Source organism: Papio anubis, chromosome 13, assembly GCF_008728515.1.
Source record: "Papio anubis isolate 15944 chromosome 13, Panubis1.0, whole genome shotgun sequence".
Classification (NCBI taxonomy): Eukaryota; Metazoa; Chordata; class Mammalia; order Primates; family Cercopithecidae; genus Papio; species Papio anubis.
Genome location: NC_044988.1, coordinates 90811849 through 90835397, shown reverse-complemented (window position 1 = coordinate 90835397; position 23549 = coordinate 90811849). Strand labels below are relative to the sequence as shown.

The 23549-nt window shown below is 39.9% G+C and overlaps 1 protein-coding gene across 22 annotated transcripts in view; it reads right to left on the bottom strand.

Annotated features, from left to right (window-relative positions):
- CNTRL (centriolin) overlaps positions 1–23549 on the bottom strand; it is a 99408-nt gene that overhangs the window by 32940 nt on the left and 42919 nt on the right. For 17 of the 22 annotated variants that reach the window (XR_004177987.1, XR_004177986.1, XM_031654468.1 and 14 more), the window contains 10 exons: positions 21910–22130; positions 11963–12139; positions 9261–9395; positions 7175–7320; positions 6382–6589; positions 5701–5880; positions 3878–4057; positions 2997–3113; positions 2574–2715; positions 1699–1847 (listed from right to left, as the gene is read on the bottom strand). Coding sequence is in view for 19 of the 22 variants with exons in the window: in XM_031654468.1 (XP_031510328.1) it covers positions 1699–1847; positions 2574–2715; positions 2997–3113; positions 3878–4057; positions 5701–5880; positions 6382–6589; positions 7175–7320; positions 9261–9395; positions 11963–12139; positions 21910–22130 (1655 nt within the window). In the remaining 3 variants the exon portion in view is untranslated. Of the gene's footprint in view, positions 1–1613; positions 1848–2573; positions 2716–2996; positions 3114–3877; positions 4058–5700; positions 5881–6353; positions 6590–7174; positions 7321–9260; positions 9396–9904; positions 10083–11962; positions 12140–21909; positions 22131–23549 lie in introns of those variants that run through there. The other 5 variants (XM_031654470.1, XM_031654471.1, XR_004177988.1 and 2 more) reach the window with 5 other exon arrangements.

The following is a 23549-nucleotide window of genomic DNA, read 5'->3' as shown; positions in this document are numbered from 1 at the left end:
CTGGGAGCTTGGCATGGCTTTAAAGCTCTACTCTGCTACCCTCTTTCTCCTTCCCAGTCTGTAGGTACATCCTCTAAACCTTCACCCAGCTCAGGCTTATATGTTTTGCTCTAATTTATACTGCTTCCACCTCCAACTCTGGTTGTACCAAGGAGTTGGCTTCCTTTAGGATTGCTGGGAGAATCTAAGATTCTGCTCTTCAGGGGTCTGGTTAAGTCTACACAGCCCTGGGATCCTAGTGTATCTGAGCTGCTTCTCCCTGACTATTGCTCATCAGCTGATTCTAGCAGGATGGCACTAGGCCCCCCTCTGCTTTGGATGAATATAGCCTACAGTCTTCTCCTCACTTCCCACATTCAGGCCCCAGTCTTCTTCTCACTTCCCACATTCAGGTCCCAGGCTCTGACCATTTCTCTTTAACATCTTTTAATCTCATCTCCTCTTTCCCAGATCCACTGATCTAGCTCTGGCTTCTACTCTTTACCTCAATCAGTTCAAAGAGCCCCACAGAAAGCTCACCCTACCACAAATATAGTCTCTGTACTAGCCAGAATATTATTCCTAAACTACAGCTCTGATCATTTTAGTATACAACCCATTTCCCATGGCCTATATAATTAAGTGTAAGAGATTCTAAGGCCCTTTTAAAAAAGCATGACCTCAGGCCGGGCACGGTGATGGCTCATGCCTGTAATCCCAGCACTTTGGGAGGCCGAGGTGGGCAAATCACCTGAGGTCAGGAGTTTGAGACCAGCCTGGCCAACATGGCAAAACCCTGTCTCTACTAAAAATGTAAAAATTAGCCAGGCATGGTGGCGCGTGCCTATAATCCCAGCTATTCAGGAGGCTAACACAGGAGAATTGCTTGAACCCAGGAGGCGGAGGCTGCAGGGAGCCGAGATCACACCACTGCACTCCAGCCTGGGGGACACAGCAAGACTCCACCTCAAAAAAAAAAAAAAAAAAAGGCATGACCCCAATCTACTTTTCAGCCTCATCTGACACTGCTCCTATAAATCCTCTAGTCCCACAAAGCTACTTGTCTTTGCTAAGCCAATAACTCTCCTCTTCCACACAAGCTGTTTCCTCCCTCCTAAAAGTCCATCGCTCACTGCTTGTTAAGTGCTGACTCTACACCACTGCTTGAGAAGCATTCCTTCCTGAACTTCCCATCAGATGAATCCTTAACATCTCTCTGCAACCAGAGAATACAGGTCAGGTCTGTTGTCACCATTTTGCAATTATGCTGGCATGGCCAATGAGATCTTTGAGAGCAGGGGCTTTACCATTCAATGTGATGCCTCACCACTGCCTACCACTTGGCCTAGGCTTCAGTAAGCACTGAATGAATGTTTGTTAAAAGGACATGAAATCCAGGTGCCTTTTTTTCTGTCGGAGGTTCTGCACAATTCTATGCCCATTTCAGCAGGCTCTCTGGGCTCAAATCACCTTTTCCCCTTATAGTATCCTCATTCAAGGACCTTAACACATACCACCTGAGTATGAACAGCCAACTGTCACCTTCCCCAAGAAAGCCCTATTTTCATCTCAAATATTAAAAACACTACAGAACCTCAATGCACGGCTTAGCATAGAAATGTCATTTTTGGTACCTGCTCATAAATTTGGGGAAGGGGACAATGTCACACTTTCTTCAAGAAAATTCAGTATACATTCCCAACACCACAGAATTCCTACTTTTGATGATGGTGGTGGTGGCATAAAGTACCAATAGCCTCGTCTTTTGAAAGGATCTGCCATGCTGCTGATGTAATCATTCTGATAAGAAACTTCACGTCGAAGTTCAGCAATTTCTTCTAAAACATTTTCAAAGCCTCCTTTGTTGTCTGTAAAGAAAAGTCATTCTCTGAAATTGATATGAAATCATTTACTTCCTTTCTTTTTCAAAATATAAAAGAGATTCCATGAGAGTCAATTAATGTTATCAGTTCCTCAAAGCTGACTTTCAGTCTGCCCTTTGGTAAATAAAAAAAAAAAAAAGCAAATAAACTGATTTGTAAACATTATTTCTTTTGAAATTACAAATACAAAGCTCTCTTTTTTTTTATTTTGAGATAGAGTCTTACTCTGTCATCCAGTCTGGAGTGCAGTGGCCCAATCTTGGCTCACTGCAACCTCCGCCTCCCAGGTTCAGGTGATTCTCCTGCCTCAGCTTCCTGAGTAGCTAGGTTTACAGGTGCCCACCTCCACGCCTGGCTAATATTTGTATTTTTTAGTAGAGACAGGGTTTCACCGTGTTGGCCAGGATGGTCTCGAACTCCTGACCTCAAGCGATCCACCCGCCATGGCCTCCCAAAGTGCTAGGATTATAGGCGTGAGCCACTGCGCCCGGCCACAAATACGAAACTCCTGTCTTGGTACCCAAGTCCCCCAGTAACACACTTACAGAAAATACTTTTAAAATTATCTGATTTTACTTATTAAGCTAATTACCACAGCTCTCTAAATCAAGCATGGAATTGATTTGTAACAGTTAAAGGTAAAAAACAAACAAGATGATTTAATTTTACGACTACAAAACCACTGCCAAAAATCAAAGCCCAATCCTTTACCAGTTCCGGTGAGGTCTAGTACATTCTGCAGCCTTGCAATCTCTATCCTTTGTCGTTCCATTGTCTCTTTCAGTTTCTCAATTTCTAGGACCTGTGAGTTTGATCCAGTACCTACACCTGTTTTCTCCATCTCAAGTCGAAACTATTTTAAAAAAATCACACAAAGTTGCCAATGAATTCATTCTTTCCCAAACACATTTATCCTTTCAACTTGATTATGATTCTATATTTATTTACACTTTCCCAGTGAGGAAACTGCATTACTTGGAAACTGCACCAAGCCTGGCACACAGTAGAGGATAAAGTACTGATTAACTATTGACTGCACTTCAGAATTCTTTGAGACATCACCTACAGTAATTTTGTCTTTTAGGAACTGATAAGAATCTGATAAAGGGGAGGTCTCTGGGTACCAACACTGACCTGCTCCTCCTTCTGCCTGAGGAGATTCTGCAGGAGTTCGATCTCAGCTTCTGCTCGGGTCAGATCCCTGGCTGCTTGTGCTGCCTTTCTGCTGAACCTCTCTGCTTCCTGCAACTCCTACTGGGACAGAGATATGAGAAAGGCACCACTGCTATCACAGGTTGTTTTCTTCATTTCTTCCTCTTGGATTGATTCCTCTGCTTTCATCACATTGCCTACCAGGCTGTTCATAAAAATGGACACCCAAGCCCCACCTTCTCCTGTGTTGTTCCCATTGTTGGGCAGCCTGCCCAGCCCCCAACCCCAAGGTGCGACATCAGAAAGAACAAAGGCTAACTTTTTTACTTTTGTACTTTTACTACAGTCTTCCATGATTATGTCTCTCTGGGCTCTCATCATTAGATATTTTTGTCTCCTATGATCTGCTATCTTAATCTTATTAGCATTTGCATCCTATAAAGCATAGTAACAGCCATTAGCTCAGTAAGGAGTCATACTATGAAGTAACATTTTCACATAACTGCACAAGATGAAAAATTTGAGATTCAGAGGGATTATATGACAATCCTTCAAGAACCCTTGTCCAGGTAGATATTGACAGCTACCTCCCTAAGCAGATCCTTACAAGTAAAGGTAGGGATAGTATGTTTATTTGATGATTCCTTTCAGGGCTCAGTAGAATGCAGGATCCATGGCAGCACAAAATAAATTATTGGGGGTTGTTATGGGGGGAATATAATCTGTAGGTCTTAAGAAAAACAGACAACTTTACAGTGGTTTGTAAAATAACCAATGTTTATAACAAGATCAATAACACAAGTTGCCATGTTTTTTGACAGCAGCATCATTGATGGAAACCTGTTCTGTACATGTGAACTCACCTCTGCTCGCTCCTGGTTAATTTTCATAACAGTTCCATGAAGGGATTTCAGCTGGTCTTTGGCAATGGTGAGCTCAGCTGTGGCTAGCTTATCAGAGGTGGCCACAGCTTTCTTCAGTTTTTTCAGTTCTTTATCTAAACCAAAAAATTGCTCCTGAGATTTGGCATCTTCAAGTTTCTTCTAAAATAAAAGAAACATTAATTAAACAGATAAATTATTTGGCAGGAATGAATTCAGATGTAAGCTCCAGGAGGGTAGGGACTCTGTTCACTGCTGCCTAGAACAATACTTGATACACAGGAGGTACTCCACATATATCCACTGAATAAATAATAGATCTCAAAACTGTGAGAAACTTGAACTAGGTCTTCTTGGTCAAGAATCTTAGTGGTCATAACTTCTTCCATTTACTGGAAAAACATTTCCTGGTACTACCACCAAGGCATGGATGAACCTGCCTTTGAAATCAGGCCCTGGGCATAGGGTGTGAGTAAAGGAATTTGGCATTTTTGAGCAACTGAAAGGAGAAGCACAGTGAGAAAAGGAGAGATCTAAATAGAGGCAAATCACATAGGCCTCGTAGGCTTAAGAATTTTGGCCTTAATCCTAAGAACAAAGGAAGCTACTGGAGGGGAGACTGATTATAGCCACTTGACATTTTAGAAAGAGCATCTTGGCAGCTCTGGAGATCAGGGTCATGAGTAGAAGTGACAGATCGATCAGACAGCCACAGCAGTCATCCAGAAGAGATGATGACAGCACAAGTGTCTAGCATCAGAGAAGGAAAAAGGTCATATATTCCAGATATATTTTAGAGATGGATTCAACAGGACTTGGAAACTGATGGCTTCTCAGTGAAGGATAAAGCAAGTCATTCACTGAGGCTGGGAGAAAGCAGACGGCAGGTGAGAGGATGAGAAGGTGTGAAACAGTGAGGCATGGGAGAGGAAGATCACCACAGGAAAGGGCCATATTGTCCATTTGAGATTGGTAACTATAAGTTTTTAATGACACCACTACACTGGATGGGTGACTTTTTTCTCCAGGAACACCCAGTGTAAGTGCAGGCCCAAAGAAAGCAGAGAGCTTCAGTTTTGTCAGTGAAATAAAACAGTAGAAAAGGACAAGGGACTTAAGGATATTTGTAGAGAAAAAAAAAAAGTTATAGCTGGTAGACCACAAAATTTAAGTTGGACAAGTAAGAAAGTAAAGACAAGGGCTTAACAGATAGCAAAGGTCGGGGTGAGGCTATTGAACTGGAAGCTCAATAAGGTTGAGAAATTTTTAGTGTGTGGATGCCAGCAAGATAAGTGGTTATGATTAGAGCAAGACACTTCAGTTTGTGATTTCAGAGGTGGGTGCAATTTTTAAACTTGACAAAGTCCAGAATGTGACAATGGGAGTAGATGGTTGAGGTGGAATGGAGAAAAGCCATCAAAGAGAGGCAGGGGTATTAGAAAGGATGATGAGGAGTTTAAAAGTAACTTTCCATGGATGTGTCCAATTGGACAAGAGGCTTCAAAGGAGTCAAACTCCTCCCAATATCATTGTTAAGTACCACCTAATTAACTCGAAAGTCACTCCTTACATTCTCAATTCTCTTGTTTCCATCTACCATAACACCTGGTCTTAGGCTCTTGATTCAATGACATGCATCCAGGTCCCACCCAGGTCAGGTTCAGCACTGTGCCAGCAATGTAGCCAGAGGTGACTACAGATCGCACCCGTCTCAGCTGACCTAGCTGCCAGTGGGCAGAACACTGCCAGTGGGCAGAGCACTGCCAGCAGGCACTTATGTGTCTCATTTTCCAAGCCTTCCCTACCTTTTTCTCTAACTCTCGGAGTTGGGCCAGAATTCTCTCCTTCTCTTCATCAGCTTCCTGAAGTTGGAGATCTGTAAGGCCTTGGATTTCCTCCATACTTTTTAGATTTTCTTGCAAATAGTGAATTTCATTCTCCAGTTGCTGGATTCTCGCTTCATGTTGTCTCTTATCAAAATTAATCTGTGAAGAAATAAGATTTCAAGAATGATTTTTAGGCAAAATATGTTTTAAGAAAAATTAAAACTTTTTATGAATTATCACCCCTTTTACTATAGGCTGTAACTTAATTATTTACTAACGAGTTGTCAGGAATGGTTTTATCTTGAACGATCTCTAGGAGTCATTTGAATGTTTGCCTCTTCATTAAAATCATCACATCAAAAAATACCAGATTCTGGCAACACACCATACTCTAGGAATGTGGCATTATTTACCTGCCTATTATAAAATAACTTGCCTTTGCTTCCAAATCAAGGAAAACACAATGTCACAAACAAGCCTGACTTTGACATAATAACCACATTCAGGGTTGAGTTTTAGTCACACCCAGCTTGACTTGTTATAAGTGAAAATAACAACAATTCTGTTGTATTTACATGACAAAGGAAGCATTGTAATTTGCTGGAAAACATTAATATTTGCCAAACACTTCCCTCCAGGTGCCTCTTGTCCTTTTCTTACTCTTGCTTCCAGGGCTCTCTCACAGGCCTGCCTGAACTCTTCTTGTCCAGTTGCCAGTTTCTCTTGCTGCAGAGCCATTTCTTCTTGGAGTTTTCTTTCTCTAACTTGTGCTTCATCTCTTTCCCACTGGGAGTGTGCAAGAATTTCACTGAATTGTTTCTGTAAATCAGCAAGACTTTTCCCTAAGACATCTGAAGGACTATGGATGCTAGCGAGGAGGAAAAATGGTATAAATGTGACATTTAATTTTTGATGCAAACATGCTATTAACATTACCTCGAGTAAAAAGCTGTGTGGAGGGACTGGTGTCAATCTATAGCAATTTACTGACCATCTCCTAAGTGCAAATTATTGTTTTACCAAATGACTGCCGCCACTCTGAAACCATAGGCTCACATGAGGCTAACAATATTTGCTCCAAAAATAAATGTCCATTTCATATATTTGAAATAATTATGTTTTCTTTTGATGTTTCTTCTCTATTTAAAATGTATAATGTGGCTCTACTTCCTGACCATATATAATTAACTTTCAAGAAAAAAAAACTCTTAAATACCAAAAATTACCCTTAAATACCAAAAAAAAAAGATCCAAAATGTAAAAACTATCAGTGGCAGACAATTAAAATTAAATAATCTTCTGTCTCAGTCATGAAAACATTATACGGAGAACCTTACAAAAGAAATTTGCCATTAACAGAACTTAGACAGGTGAGTTTATCATTGAACCTCACACTCACAACTCCCAAGTTGTGAGGCCCACTCTAGTCTTGGAGGTCTTGCTTTTTCCTTACTTCATTTCCCCAGCTCCTAATTTCAGTTTTCTTCTTAGCTCATCCACACGAGCTGCCACTTCTTCTGGACGAACCAAACCATCAACCACATGGTTAAGATGATTCTGGAAATCTTTAAGTTGCTGTTTTAACAGATTATTGTCATCCTATGGAGGGGGATGAAATAGGGATTATCTATTACATGACAGCATATTTTCACTACTAACGAACTAACAAACATATCTAGACCACAGAACTAAATTCAGACAATGCCTCTTTCAAGTAAAAAGAAATTCCTAAAATTTCCCTATGAGTAATCTACTTCAAACTCAGTGTAACAATGTTAACTGAAATAAAGAATTTAGAATGCAATTAATATGTTTTCAAGTGCCTGTTCCATCTGGAGTCCTCTTTATCTACAAAATTGCCCCAAGGCAGCCCTTTCTGTAGTACTATCTAATCCTGGCCACAGATCATCTGACTTGAGGCCAGTCAACACATCAACTAGCCAGAAAACAGGTTCTCATTCTCTCCATAATTTGAAACAAGATTCAGTACAGCAAGTCTATATAAATGTTGGACTTGAAAATACGTCAGCTCAGGGCTGGGGTCTATGCTGGGCCACAAACAATGCTCGGAGAGATTGAAAAAGAGAAATGAGAAAGCCCCTATATCAACATCAAAGGTGGAGCAGCTCTAGTTCCTAGCAAGCTATCTCCTTTCTTGAGCTCCTGTGAGTAGGTTTTGGTTCATTGCAACTAAATGATTTCTGACAAAGAATTGTAGAGTGGGTTTAACTTGTACTCAGGAGGTTAGCTGACCAAGTAACCAAAGAATCTAATTCTAACTTAGTCCCACAACACGTGTAAGCATTCTAGAAAGCTGACTTCACTTTCTACTTTGGAGAAGTCCCCTGAAGAATATATATTAGTCCTTTTCTGTAAGAGATGTACACTTAAGTATTTGCAGGTGAAAGAAAGATGTATAAAATTTTTCTTTAAAATATTCCAGCAACAAAAGAGGTGGACAAAATGAAACAATGAATGTTGACAACTGTTTAGGTTGGGCAATGGATAAATAAAGGGTCATAAGTATTCTGTTTTTGTGTTATATGAAAATTTCTATACTAAAAATGGAAAATGATAACCCAAGGAAGACCCAACACACACACACACCTCACATAGTAATGAAAAACATGTGTATCTTTTATATTTGCTTCAGAAGTGGAACTGAGAGCAGTAAAAATTAAATTCTAGGTTATTAGATTTCTTTAAACTTCAAGGAACAAACATTTGAAGTGTTAGAAGAAGAACTTTTGCGTGAGCTTAGTCTTATTTCTCTCAAATTCCCCTACATGGTTTTTTTTGGAACCCTTCCTCCAAGCCACATAAACTCTGCCCTTTTATTTCTGGTGATAACAGCTACCATCTCAGCTAGCCAAGAGGCCCCCAGCCTCACAGATTTGGAGACCTGAGTGATGATTCAGGTACTTGTTTGTTCGGACATCTGTCTTCTTTGAGAGTTTAATTATCAGAAAAATCCTATCCACCTGTTTTTCCTGCAGTTTGTTCAGCAGATTACTGTGAGAACAGCTATACATATGTTGACATACATTCCCACAAATAAAAAATGATTACATTTTTAATAGCATCCTTTCCAAGAAGAGGATTGTGAAAACTGTTTACACATAAGAAATCCTACTGCAACCCACTCTAGTTAAATTCCTGGATAATTACAAAGATATTTCAGCCGAAGAGGAATGCACCAATCTGATCATTTTAGTTCGGTCTGGTGACAAATCTACTTTTAGAAGAAATGCAAGATACTGCTTTTGCCCATGAGTTTACACAGTATATTGTTTACTACTGACACTGCCTCTATCTCTTTGCACCATCATAAAAACAAAAGGAGATTCACAAATAACAATTTTAAAACAATGGTCACAAGAGAATAGGGGCTATGGTGCTGCTCCACCCAGAATTCCCTTTTGTCTAGTAATTCAAGTTGCTTACTACATGTTAGAGCAGGTTGCTAAGTGCCTGACTAAAGATATCGTCATCTTTGGGTGTTCTGTGTAAGAATGTATTCTAAAACAACAAATCTCTACCTGCAGGTGTTTAAGTTTTGCATGGAGCTCACTGTTCTCTTGCTCCTTTTCTTCTGAGAACTGGGCTTTTCCAAGGGCATTCTTGAGGGCTTGCCTTTCCTTCTCAAGTTCTGCTTGAAGGGCTGATTGTTCTAACTGTCACCATACGAAGCAATGACATGAAAGTATAAAACAGCAATAATTTATTATTTTAAAAGGCACAAATAAATTTACATATACACACAATCCCTGGCTAGCTATAGTTTTACAACTCAATTTTATGTTTGTACTCCCAAATTTAAAAACCAAAGATAATTTTTTCACACAATCCTTAAACTATTATTAACACTTAAGAAGGAGTAAGCATCGGAATCAGGTCAGCCCAAATACAACAAATCAGAATCTTCAGGTGTGGGCCGAAGCACCTACCTTTAAAAGTTGTGCAAGTGATCCAACAATTATTGCTCTTCTTTCCCTTAGACTAGTATTTCTCAAACTGTGGTCCTCAAAAAACCTGTATCAACACTAGGTATGCCTGTTAAAAATGCAGACACCTAACCTCTATCTCAGAAAAGAGATTCTGGATCAGAATCTCTAGGGTGGGTGGGGCCAAGGAATCTGTACTTATCGAGCATCACAAGGGAGTTCATGTAACTAAAGTTTACCAATCAGAGACCTGCAGATCTTCAGATCAGAGACAGAAGACCTGTTATGCTTCATATTCTCAGTGTGGTTTGAAGACCAATCCTGGCAGTCTTGGTGCTGAGGAAGGGGGAATGTCCCTTTCAATACCAAGTGAATCAGTGAAAAGGCCAGGCTCTTAAGATAATTTTGTCAAGACTTCTGAGAAGAAAATAAAAGACAATCAAAGTACAAAGGACAATGTATTTCAAGCTAGTACAGTCTGGCTTGAAGAGGAGAATTTATTAAGGAAAATGCCACCTAGAAATTTTATTTTATTTATTATTATTTTAAAATATTTACTGTTATTTTAATTGTTTTCCTAAAACCTCCTAATTTCTGAGACTCTAATCTTGTCAATTATACTTCTACAAAACTCAGCACTCTTGAGAAATACAATCCTGACAACTGTCTAGTGATGATCTGATATCTCATAAGTAAAGGAATATACATAATTACTATAATAAACCAGATATATTTCTAGTTCATTTTCTAATTATATGAATTATTTTTTACATGCATTCCTGAGATTCAAAATATCTTATTTATTTCATTTTTATCAAATAAGCACGTATTGACACTTCTCATATGCCAGGCACTAAAAAAACAGAAACAAACAGATACAATCTGGGCATTCACTGAGCTCTGAGTCTAGCTGGGGTAAAACAAACAGATCATCTAGGATCATCTAAACAGATGATCATCATATGCATGATAAATACCTTTACTGTGCACAGGTTATAGGAAAACCAAACTGGAGTCCTGAACCCAGATTTTCAGCAGGCAGAAAGGAAAGGTTGAAGTGGCTTCCTGAAAGAAGATGCAGCTCATCTGGCTAATAAATTGTATTTTTAATCTGATAAAGAATATATTACAACTGGCCTCTGCCTGCCCCTCTGCCTTTACCTCTCGTTCTCTTTCCTCACTCCTCTCCCTGCTCCTGGCATCCTGGAGGCATACTTTCAGCACTTTAAATGTACTTACTATATGCTCTCTCTCCTCACCTCTCTGCCTAGAATACACATACCTTACCTTTACCCCTTTCACCCTGTCCCCTCTGCATGGCCAAATCCTACTCATCCATCAGTCATCAGCTGAAACATCATTTCTGTAGGGTGATCTTCCCTGACTACTTCCTCCTTGGCCAAAGAATCCTGTCTCTTTCTTTCTTCCACACCTGTTTCACTTGCTGGACTAAAGTTTACCAATCAGAGATCTGTCAGCTCCACAGGATGGTGACCATGTCTGTGCTTTCCCTAGAGAATCCACAGCACCTGGCCCTCAATGGCCAATCAATAAATATTTATTGGATATGTTTTCTGTAACTTGCAAGTACAATTTAAACTAGTGGATCTTTCAGCCAACCCTGAAAGGAGACAGCAAACTACAACTTACCATCAACCTAAAAGAGGTCTCGGCCGAGCGCGGTGGCCCATGCCTGTAATCCCAGCACTTTGGGAGGCTGAGGTGGGGAGTTTGCAGACCAGCCTGACCAACATGGTGAAACCCCATCTCTACTAACATACAAAAAATTAGCCAGGCATGGTGGCACACACTGTAGTCCCAGCTACGCAGGAGGCTGAGGCAGGAGAATCGCTTGAACCCAGGAGGCGGAGGTTGCAGAGAGTTGACATCACATCACTGCACTCCAGCCTAGCAACAGAGCAAGATTCCGTCTCAAAAAAAAAAAAAAAAAAAAAAAGTCTCTTAAACGTGTTCTAAGAAGGAAAAACAAACTAGCATTTATTGAGTATCGATGTCAGGTGCTTTCATGTCATTTCTCTCATTTATCTTCCCCATAAGCCATTTTACAGAGGAGGAAAAGGCTGGGAGGCTCAGAGCTATGAACTGATTTGCCCATGTTCACACAGGGGTAGTTATTAGCACTCGGAATGTCTGACTCCAAAATTCTGCCTTTCTCATCACTCCATATACATGGTATGAAAAAACGCTTAACTTTAAATTAAGACATAAATAAAAGAAGGATGATATCTTCAGGCACAGGGTACTTAGTTTCTAGTTGGCTTTATGCTCCTACTTACCTGGGTTAGTCTTGTTACTTTTTCCAACTCTTCCTTGAGCTGGCTGGCTTCAGTATCTCTTAGGTTTAGCCGAGCCTCTAGCTCAGCTTCATAGGCACTGAGATCTCCCTGGGTCTGCTGCAAAGATGCATTCACCTCATGCTGCTCCTGGAGGGCACTTTCTAGCTCTGCAAGCTCCTAGAAAGATACAGTGGGTTTAACTATGGAACCCTCACTATGCTGCTTAAGCATCTGCAAGGCATTATAAGTAACTTGAGCACTGTAAACCAAACGCTGGCCAGCTACTGCTGCCTGCCACAAAGTTTTCAGTAGCAATATCATGAAGCCTCAGACTGTGCATATCCTGGTTGGAAAACAAAGCCCTGGCTAAATGTAATCAGGAAAGTCAGTAAGCTACCAACATACTGTTTTTCAAAGGGACCAGTTCTGTGATACTTACGAGTCTAAAAACATAAGGAGGGAGAAAGGAAGGGAAAAAAAGTGTAGGATAAGATTTAATGCCTATTTTTCAGCTGATGTTGGACAAAATGTTTTCGTATTCATTATTCATTGTATCTTCACAATCACTGTATAAGGCAAATTGCAGTTTTACAGATGAGGAACTGTAGAATGAATATCTAAGTAAATTGCATAGGGCTATGTAGCTAGAAAAAGGATAGTCAGGATATAAATGTACATCTCTGACTCCAAAGCCCATACTCTTTCTATTAAACCATAGCATGTTCATTTATCAGAAGAACAAAATGGGACTGGCACTCTCTAATATTAAGGACGATAAGAGTACCTTAAATGAGTGCTAACAAGAATATAAGTACATATTTATTAGCATACCATGGTTCTGATTCATTTTAGTCCATTTGTATTTTGTGATTAAACATTACCTCTTTCATCTATTTACTTGGGATCAAACTATTATAGCTTAAAGAGGAGGATAGTATGATGAGAACTTCTAAAAAGAGCTGTCCAAAAACCACTTGGCAACTCAATTATTTGGGCTGCTTGTTTGAAATGTAGATACTACATATAACCAACCAAAGATTATTATCCAGAATATGTAAAGAATTCCTACAAATCTTTAAGAAAAGGCAAAGACAATTCAACAAAAAACAGGTAAAGAATATGAATAGGGAATTCACTGAAGAGGAAACCTGAACAGCAAATGAAAGGTTATCAGCCTCTCCAAATGAAAGGTGATCAGCCTCTCCAGTAATCAGGGGAAAACGCAGTTAACTTAAGATACTATTTTACATAGAACATAGAGATACAAGTTAAACAAACCATGAGGAAACAATCAGTCAAACCCAGAATGTGGTTCAATCTAGGGAATACCAGCTTGGATTTTACACACACACCTGCGCACGCACACACACACACACACACACACACATATATATATTCTTGGGACAACAAAGAAAATCTGAATACGGTTCAGATATTAGAGGACATTAGGGCCAGGCACGGTGGCTCATGCCTGTAATCCCAGCACTTTGGGAGGCCAAAGCAGGTGGAGCTCGAAGTCAGGAGATTGAGACCATACTGGCCAACATGGTGAAACCCATCTCTACTAAAATACAAAAAAAAAAAAAATTAGCCAGGCTGATTTGGTGGCACGCACCTGTAGTCCCAGCTACTTAGGAGGCTGAGGCAGGGGAATCGCTTGAACCCAGGAGGTGAAGGTTGCAGGGATGATGTTATGATATCTGCAACTTTCTAATGAGCAAAGGAAAAAAGTATGTGTCTGTGAGAAAGAGAAAATACATCAAAATATTTATTGAATCCAAGAGGGTTCACAGATGTTCACCAAACTATTCTTTCAACTTTCTTATAACTGTAAACATCTTCACAATAGAAAAATGGAAAGAAGGCCTTTAAAGCTCAGCAGACTGGCAAACATGAAGTCTGATAAAATACTGAATTTCCTAAATTTGATAATTATTCTGTGTTAATGTTAGAAAATGTCCTTGTTCTTAGGAAATATAAACTGAAATATTTAGGAGCAAAGGAGCATGATGTCTACAACTGATTTTCAAATGGTTCAGGAAAAAAAATCTGTATAAAAATGTGTATAAAATTGAATCCCGTTCCAAGATGGCCAAAAAGGAACAGCTTGGTCTGCAGCTCCCAGCATGATCAACGCAGACAACAGGTGATTTCTGCATTTCCAAGTGAGGTAACTGGTTCATCTCACTGGGACTAGTTGGGCAGTGGGTGCAGCCCACGGAGGGCAACCCGAAGCAGGGCGGGGCATCGCCTCTCCCAGGAAGTGCAAGGGGTCGGGGGATTTCCCTTTCCTAGCCAAGGGAAGCTGTACCTTCACAGAAGATGGTACCTGGAAAAACAGGACACTCCCACCCAAATACTGTGCTTTTCTAATGGTCTTAGCAAATAAAACACCAGGAGATCATATCCTACACCTGGCTTGGCGGGTCCCACGCCCACAGAGCCTTGCTCACTGCTAGTGCAGCACTCTGAGATCCACTGCAAGGCAGCAGCCTGGCAGGGAGAGGGGCGTCCACCATTGCTGAGGCTTGAGTAGGTAAACAAAGCAGCCAGGAAGCTCGAACTGGGTGGAATCCACCACAGCTCAGCAAGGCCTCTCTGCCTCCACACGTAGACTCCACTTCTAGGGGCAGGGCATAGCTGAACAAAAGGCAGCAGAAACTTCTGCAGACTCAAACGTCCCTGTCGGACAGCTCTGAAGAGAGGAGTGGTTCTCCCAGCACAGTGTTTGAGCTCAGAGAACGGACAGACTGCCTCAAGTGGGTCCCTGACCCCCATGTAGCCTAACTGGGAGATACCTCCCAGTAGGGGCCAACTGACACCTCATACAGGTGGGTGCCCCTCTGGGAAGAAGCTTTCAGAGGAAGGATCAGGCAGCAATATTTGCTCTTCTGCAGCCTCTGCTGGTGATACCCAGGCAAACAGGGTCTGGAGTGGACCTCCAGCAAACTCCAACAGACCTGCAGCTGAGGGACCTGACTGTTAGAAGGAAAATTAACAAACAGAAAGGAACAGTATCAACATTAACAAAAAGGACATCCACACGAAAACCCCATCCGGAGGTCACCAACATCAAAGACGAAAGGTAGATAAAACCACAAAGATGGGGAGAAACCAGAGCAGAAAAGCTGAAAATTCTAAAAACCAGAGCACCTCTTCTCCTCCAAAAGATCGCAGCTCTTCACCAGCAACAGAACAAAGCCGGATGGAGAATGACTTTGATGAGCTGACAGAAATAGGCTTTAGAAGGTCGATAATAACAAACTTCTCCAAGCTAAAGGAGGATGTTTGAACCCATCGCAAGGAAGCTAAAAACCTTGAAAAAAGATTACATGAATAGCTAACTAGAATAAACCGTGTAGAGAAGACCTTAAATGATCTGATGGAGCTGAAAACCCATGGCATGAGAACTATGTGATGCATGCACAAGCTTCAATAGCCAATTTGATCAAGTGGAAGAAAGGGTATCAGTGATTGAAGATCGAATTAATGAAATAAAGCAAGAAGAGAAGTTTAGAGAAAAAAGAGTAAAAAGAAATGAACAAAGCCTCCAAGAAACATGGGACTATGTGAAAAGACCAAATCTACGTTTGAATGGTGTACCTGAAAGTGATGGGGAGAATGGAACCAAGTTGGAAAACACTTTGCAGGATATTATCCAGGAGAACTTCCCCAACCTAGCAAGGCAGGCCAACATTCAAATTCAGGAAATACAGAGAACACTACAAAGCTACTCCTCGAGAAGAGCAACCCCAAGACATATAATTGTCAGATTCTCCAAGGCTGAAATGAAGGAAAAAATGTTAAGGGCAGTCAGAGAGAAAGGTTGGGTTACCCACAAAGGGAAGCCCATCAGACTAACAGCAGATCTCTTGGCAGAAACTCTACAAGCCAGAAGAGAGTGGGGGCCAATATTCAACATTCTTAAAAGAAAATAATTTCCAACCCAGAATTTCATATCCAGCCAAACTAAGCTTCATGACTGAAGGAGAAATAAAATCCTTTACAGACAAGCAAATGCTGAGAGATTTTGTCACCATCAGGCCTGCCTTACAAGAGCTCCTGAAGGAAGCACTACACATGGAAAGGAACAACCAGTACCAGCCACTGCAAAAGCATGCCAAACTGTAAAGACCATCGATGCTAGGAAGAAACTGCATCAACCAACAGACAAAATAACCAGCTAGCATCATAACGACAGGATCAAATCCACACATAACAATATTAACCTTAAATGTAAATGGGCTAAATGCTTCCAATTAAAAGACACAGACTGGCAAATTGGATAAAGAGTCAAGACCCATCCGTGTGCTTTATTCAGGAGACCCATCTCACGTGCAGAGACACACACAGGCTCAAAATAAAGGGATAGAGGAAGATCTACCAAGCAAACGGAAGGCAAAAAAAGCAGGGGCTGCAATTCTAGTCTCAGATAAAACAGACTTTAAACCAACAAAGATCAAAAGAGACAAAGAAGGCCACTACATAATGGTAAAGGGATCAATTCAACAAGAAGAGCTAACTATCCTAAATATATATGCACACAATACAGGATAACTCAGATTCATAAAGCAAGTCCTTAGAGACCTACAAAGAGACTTAGACTCCCACACAATAATAATGGGAGATTTTAACACCCCACTGTCAATATTAGATCAACAAGACAGAAAGTTAACAAGGATATCCAGGACTTGAACTCAGCTCTGCATCAAGTGGACCTAACAGACATCTACAGAATTCTCCACCCCAAATTAACAGAATATACATTCTTCTCAGCACCACATCGCACTTATTCCAAAATTGACCACATAGTTGGAAGTAAAGTACTCCTCAGCAAATGGAAAAGAATAGAGATCACAACAAACTGTCTCTCAGACCACAGTGCAATTAAATTATAACTCAGGATTAAGAAACTCACTCAAAACCACACAACTACATGGAAACTGAACAACCTGCTCCTGAATGACTACTGGGTACATAACGAAATGAAGGCAGAAATAAAGATGTTCTTTGAAACCAATGAAAACAGACACAACGTACCGGAATCTCTGGGATACATTTAAAGCAGTGTGTAAAGGGAAATGCATAGCACTAAATGCCCACAAGAGAAAGCAGGAAAGATCTAAAACTGACACTCTAACATCACAATTAAAAGAACTAGAGACGAAAGAGCAAACACATTCAAAAGCTAGCAGAAGGCAAGAAACAACTAAGATCAGAGCTGAACTGAAGGAGATAGAGACACAAAAAACCCTTCAAAAAAAATCAATGAATCCAGGAGCTGGTTTTTTGAAAAGATCAACAAAATAGATAGACTACTAGCAAGACTAATAAAGAAGAAAAGAGGGAAGAATCAAATAGACACAATAAAAAATGATAAAGAGGGTATCACCACCAATCCCACAGAGATACAAACTACCATCAGAGAATACTATAAACACCTCCATGCAAATAAACTAGAAAATCTAGAAGAAATGGATAAATTCCTGGACACATACGCTCTCCCAAGACTAAACCAGGAAGAAGCTGAATCTCTGAATAGACCAATAACAGGCTCTGAAATTGAGGTGATAATTAATAGCCTACCAACCAAAAAATGTCCAGGACCAGACAGAGTCACAGCTGAATTCTACCAGAGGTACAAAGAGGAGCTGGTACCATTCCTTCTGAAACTATTCCAATGAATATGGAATCCTCCCTAACTCATTTTATGAGTCCAGCATCATCCTGATACCAAAGCCTGGCAGAGACACAACAAAAAAAGAGAATTTTAGACCAATATCCTTGATGAACACTGATGTGAAAATCCTCAATAAAATACTGGCAACCTGAATCCAGCAGCACATTAAAAAGCTTATCCACCACGATCAAGTTGGCTTCATCCCTGGGATGCAAGGCTGGTTCAACATACAGAAATCAATAAACATAATTCATCACATAACCAGAACCAATGACAAAAACCACATGATTATCTCAATAGATGTAGAAAAGGCCTTCAACAAACTTCAACAGCCCTTCATGCTGAAAACTCTCAGTAAAGTAGGTATTGACGGAATGTATCTCAAAATAATAAAAGTTATTTATGACAAACCCACAGCCAGTATCATACCGAATGGGCAAAAACTGGAAGCATTCCCTTTGAAAACTGGCACAAGACAGGGATGCCCTCTCTCACTACTCCTATTCAACATAGTGTTGGAAGTTCTGGCCACGGCAAGGGAAAGAAATTCTCTTTCTCTTCCTAATTAGGAAGAGAAGAAGTCAATTAGGAAGAGAATTAGGAAGAGAAGAAGTCAAATTGTCTCATTTGCAGATGACATGATTGTATATTTAGAAAACCCCATCGTCTCAGCCCAAAATCTCCTTAAGCTGATAAGCAACTTCAGCAAAGTCTCAAGATACAAAATCAATGTGCAAAAATCACAAGCATTCCTATACACCAACAACAGACAAACAGAGAGCCAAATCATGAATGAACTCCCATTCACAATTGCTACAAAGAGAATAAAATACATAGGAATCCAACTTACAAGGGATGTGAAGGACCTCTTCAAGAACTACAAACCACTGTTTGACGAAATAAAAGAGGACACAAACAAATGGAAGAACATTCCATGCTCATGGATAGGAAGAATCAATATCGTGAAAATGGCCATACTGCCCAAGGTAATTTATAGATTCAATGCCATTCCCATCAAGCTACCAATGACTTTCTTCACAGAATTGGAAAAAAACTACTTTAAAGTTCATATGGAACCAAAAAAGAGACCACATTGCCAAGACAATCCTAAGCAAAAAGGACAAAGCTGGAGGTATCACGCTACCTGACTTCAAACTATACTACAAGGCTACAGTAACCAAAACAGCGTGGTATGGTACCAAAACAGATATATAGACCAATGGAACAGAACAGAAGCCTCAGAAATAAATAACACCACACATCTATAGCCATCTGATTTTTGACAAACCTGACAAAAACAAGAAATGGGGAAAGGGTTCCCTATTTAATAAATCGTGCTGGGAAAACTGGCTAGCCATAAGTAGAAAGCTGAAACTGGATCTCTTCCTTACATTTTATACAAAAATTAATTCAAGATGGATTAAAGACTTAAATGTTAGACCTAAAACCATAAAAACCCTAGAAGAAAACCTAGGCAATACCATTAAGGACACAGGCATGGGCAAGGACTTCATGACTAAAACACCAAAAGCAATGGCAACAAAAGCCAAAATTGATAAATGGGATCTAATTAAACTAAAGAGCTTCTGCACAGCAAAAGAAACTACCATCAGAGTGAATAGGCAACCTACAGAATGGGAGAAAATTTTTGCAATCTACCCATCCAACAAAGGGCTAATATCTAGAATCTACAAAGAATTTAAACAAATTTACAAGAAACAAACAAACCCATCAAAAAGTGGGCAAAGGATATGAAGAGACACTTCTCAAAAGAACACATTTATGCAGCCAACAGACACATGAAAAAATGCTCATCATCACTGATCATCAGAGAAATGCAAATCAAAACCACAATGAGATACCATTTCACACCAGTGAGAATAGTGATCATTAAAAAGTCAGGAAACAACATGCTGGGGAGGATGTGGAGAAATAGGAACACTTTTACACTGTTGGTGGGAGTGTAAACTAGTTCAACCATTGTGGAAGACAGTGTGGCGTTTCCTCAGGGAATCTAGAACTAGAAATACCATTTGACCCAGCAATCCCATTACTGCGTATATACCCAAAGGATTATAAATCATGCTACTATAAAGACACATGCACACATATGTTTATTGCGGCACTATTCACAATAGCAAAAACTTGGAACCAACCTAAATGTCCATCAATGATAGACTGGATTAAGAAAATGTGGCACATATACACCATGGAATACTATACAGTCATGAAAAAGGATGAGTTCACGTCCTTTGCAGGGACATGGATGCAGCTAGAAACCATCATTCTTAGTAAACTATCACAAGGACAGAAAACCAAACACCACCTGTTCTCACTCATAGGTGGGAACTGAGCAATGAAAACACTTGGACACAGGGCAGGGAACATCAAATCTTGGGGCCTATCATGGGGTGGGGGAGTGGGGGGGAGGGATAGCATTGGGAGAAATACCTAATGTAAATGACGAGTTAATTGGTGCAGGAAACCAATGTGAAACATGTGTATACCTATGTAACAAATCTGCATGTACTCTAAAACTTAAAGTATAATAATAACAAAAAAGTATATAAAATCATGTAAAAATTACATGAGGAGATAAAGCAAATGTGTTAAAATAGTAATTGGTGACTCTGAGTGAAAGGCAAATGTGAGTTATTTGTATTCCTCTTGCAACTTTCCTGCAAGTTTGAAGTTATTTCAAAATAAAAGCTTTAAAAAAAAGTTGGACAACACTACAGGGTTGGCAAGAATGTGGCAGAATGGTAGCCCTCACATTGCTGGTGGGAGTAGAAGCTGATAAACTCACTATGAAAAGTAATTTGACAACATCTACTGAACTTAATTAAGGATGAACATATTCTCTGACCCACAGTTCTGCTTCTGAGCATAGTCCCCCTGTGTTCAAGATGTGTGCAAGAATGTTATGCTCAGCATTGTTTGCAATAGCATAAGACTAGAAATCACCTAAATGTCCCCCAAAAAGAGAACGAATAAATAATAAATTTGTGGTATGTCCATAAAGCAGGATGGTAAATATATCAGTAAAAATGAACAAAGTAGAACTGCACCTATCAGTGTGCATAATTCTGGAAAACATAGGCCAGGCACCATGCCTCACACCTGTAATCCCAGCACTTTGGGAGGCCAAGGTGGGCAGATCACCTGAGGTTGGGAGTTTGAGACCAGCCTGATCAACATGGAGAAACCCCGTCTCTACTAAAAATACAAAATAAGCCGGGCATGGTGGTGAATGCCTGTAATCTCAGCTACTCGAGAGGCTGAGGCAGGAGAATCACTTGAACCCAGGAGGCAGAGGTTGCAGTAAGCCGAGATCTCGCCATTGCACTCCAGCCTGGGCAACAAGAGTGAAACTTCGTCTCAAAAACAAAAACAAAAAAGACATAAACATGAAGAAAGAAAGTGGCCAAATATGTACATTATGATACATTTTGTGTAAGTCTTAAAATCATGGAAAATACTATATATTGCTTACGGATGTTTACGTATATGATAAAAGAATAGAGGTGCAGGGAAATAATAACCATATTCAGAACTTTGTTACTTCTGGAAAGGAGTAGACAGAGGATTTCAAATATATCTATAATGTTTTATTTCTTAAGCTGAGTTGTGAGTACATGATGTTAAATATTATTTGTGATTTTTTAAATATGCCTGAGATATTTCATAATATTAAAATATATTAATTCAATTTCTGGAGCCAGCTCTACTGAGCAAGAAGTTTGGAAATCTCTGGTTCTCACATATGATAACATTTTCCAAACAACTAAAATAGCGCAAGGGAAATCTCCAAATGAATGGGCAACAAATCAGGTTCATAAGGGTATAATTTAAAACAATATGTCTGTCTTGTTAGCTATAAAATAATGTTAAAATTATCTAGTAACCACAAGAATAAGAAAAAACATTCTGTGCTCAATTTTGCAGCACAAATAAAATATGAACATTTAATACAGTATTTGTAATAGCTACCATTTCATATTCTTTAGAGTTATTTGGCAACAATACCTTTCAGGGATAGAAATGCAGCCTAAATAATCTTCCTTTTCTGAGCAAAGAAAAAATAATTCCAAATGTATCACAGCTAAACAAGAAAAAAAAAAAGCCCAACTTTTAAAAGAAAAAAATCACCATATAGCCACTAATACTTTTTCCCACTTAAAAATGTACTGTTAACTCCTCCAACTAACTTAATTTGGACATTATCTACTTATGAAGCTAAGGAAAATAGGCAGGAAAAAAATCATACCTTCCTCATATTTTCTGCATCCATGGCAACTATTTCCAGTTGGTCTCTCTCCTGCTCGACTTCTGTCAATCTCTGCAACAACGTCTCTTTCTCATCCTGCAGCTTTCTGCACTCATTCTGGGCCTGAGTTGCCTGGCCTTTAATGGTCCCCAGGTATTCTTGCAACCCACTGATGACACCTTCTAAATCCTTCTTCAGGGCTTCGTTTGCTGCTATCTGGCCTAAGCAAGATGCAAAAAGGGTAATAATATATCTTTTTAAAGTACTGTAGCATTGTCTCATCAGCATTTTGTTATTAGCCAAGAGTGAAATTCTAAGCTTTCAATTATTTCCTATCATTTTTCTTTTTCAAAACATAATGTTAAATTTTCTTCCTATTATAGATAGTATAGGACTATTAAGCAGGTATAAAATAAAAATAGTATATTTAGGGGCTATGCTTGTAAAATACCTGATTCATGCTGTAAAAAGTTTAATTTCGCCCAGGTGCAGTGGTTCAAGCCTGCAATCCCAGCACTCTGGGAGGCCAAGGCGGGAGGATCATGAGGTCAGGAGATTGAGACCATCCTGGCTAACACAGTGAAACCCCATCTCTATTAAAAATACAAAAAAATTTAGCCGGGCATGGTGGCACGTGCCTGTAGTCCCTGCTACTCACAAGGCTGAGACAGGAGAATCACTTGAACCCAGGAGGCAGAGGCTGCAGTGAGCCGAGATCAGGCCACTGCACTCCAGCCTGGGTGACAGAGTGAGGCTCCATCTCAAAAAAAAAAAAAAAAGTTTAATTTCCAAATAAAATAAAAAATATGTAGCAAAACTGTGAGTTCGTGCTGCTAAATACATATAACATAATCACTCAGTATATTATCATATAAATAGATAATTCTGAAAAAGTCCCAGAGAATGCCCCCATTAGCTTAGCTAGGGCCATAAATTTATCTTTGAACCAATCACCATGGCCAGAATGACCAGAGTGAGGGTGTCTTGAATGGCCAGTTCTTAATTATGGCACTCTCTCTGGGCTTTGATAGGGGAAGATGTTCAGTACCCATGTCCAAGTAATGTAATATTATATAATGGTTCTTGTTCACCATCTTTGCACTACCATTCTGTTGTGTCTTTTGGGTGTTTCCAGGCTCACAAAGATCTAGGAGATAATTTAGAACTTTAAAATTAAGTCAGAAAGAGCCTTGGGCAAGTCTGAGAAAGACCTAGGTAAGTGGAAACCAATAATAAAGATGAATCCAAGACTGGCAACATAAACGTGTAACCTAAAGACTTAAAACACACACACACTCCCCATGTACAGTACTGGATACACACTATGTGCCAGGAACTTTATGAACACTCTCTCTCTCTTCTTCTTTTTTTTTTTTCCTCAAAGTTTCACTCTGTCACCCAGGCTGGAGTGCAGTGGCACAATCACGGCTCACTGTAGCCTCAACCTCCCTGAGCTCAGGTGATCCTCCACCCTCAGCCTCCCAAGCAGATGGGGCCACAGGCATCTGTACTACTACATCTGGCTTTTTTTTTTTTTTTTTTTTGTAGAGTTGGGGTTTCGCCATGTTGCCCATGCTGGTCTTGAACTCCTGGGCTCAAGTGATCTGCCCACCTCAGCCTCCCAAAGTGCTAGGATTACG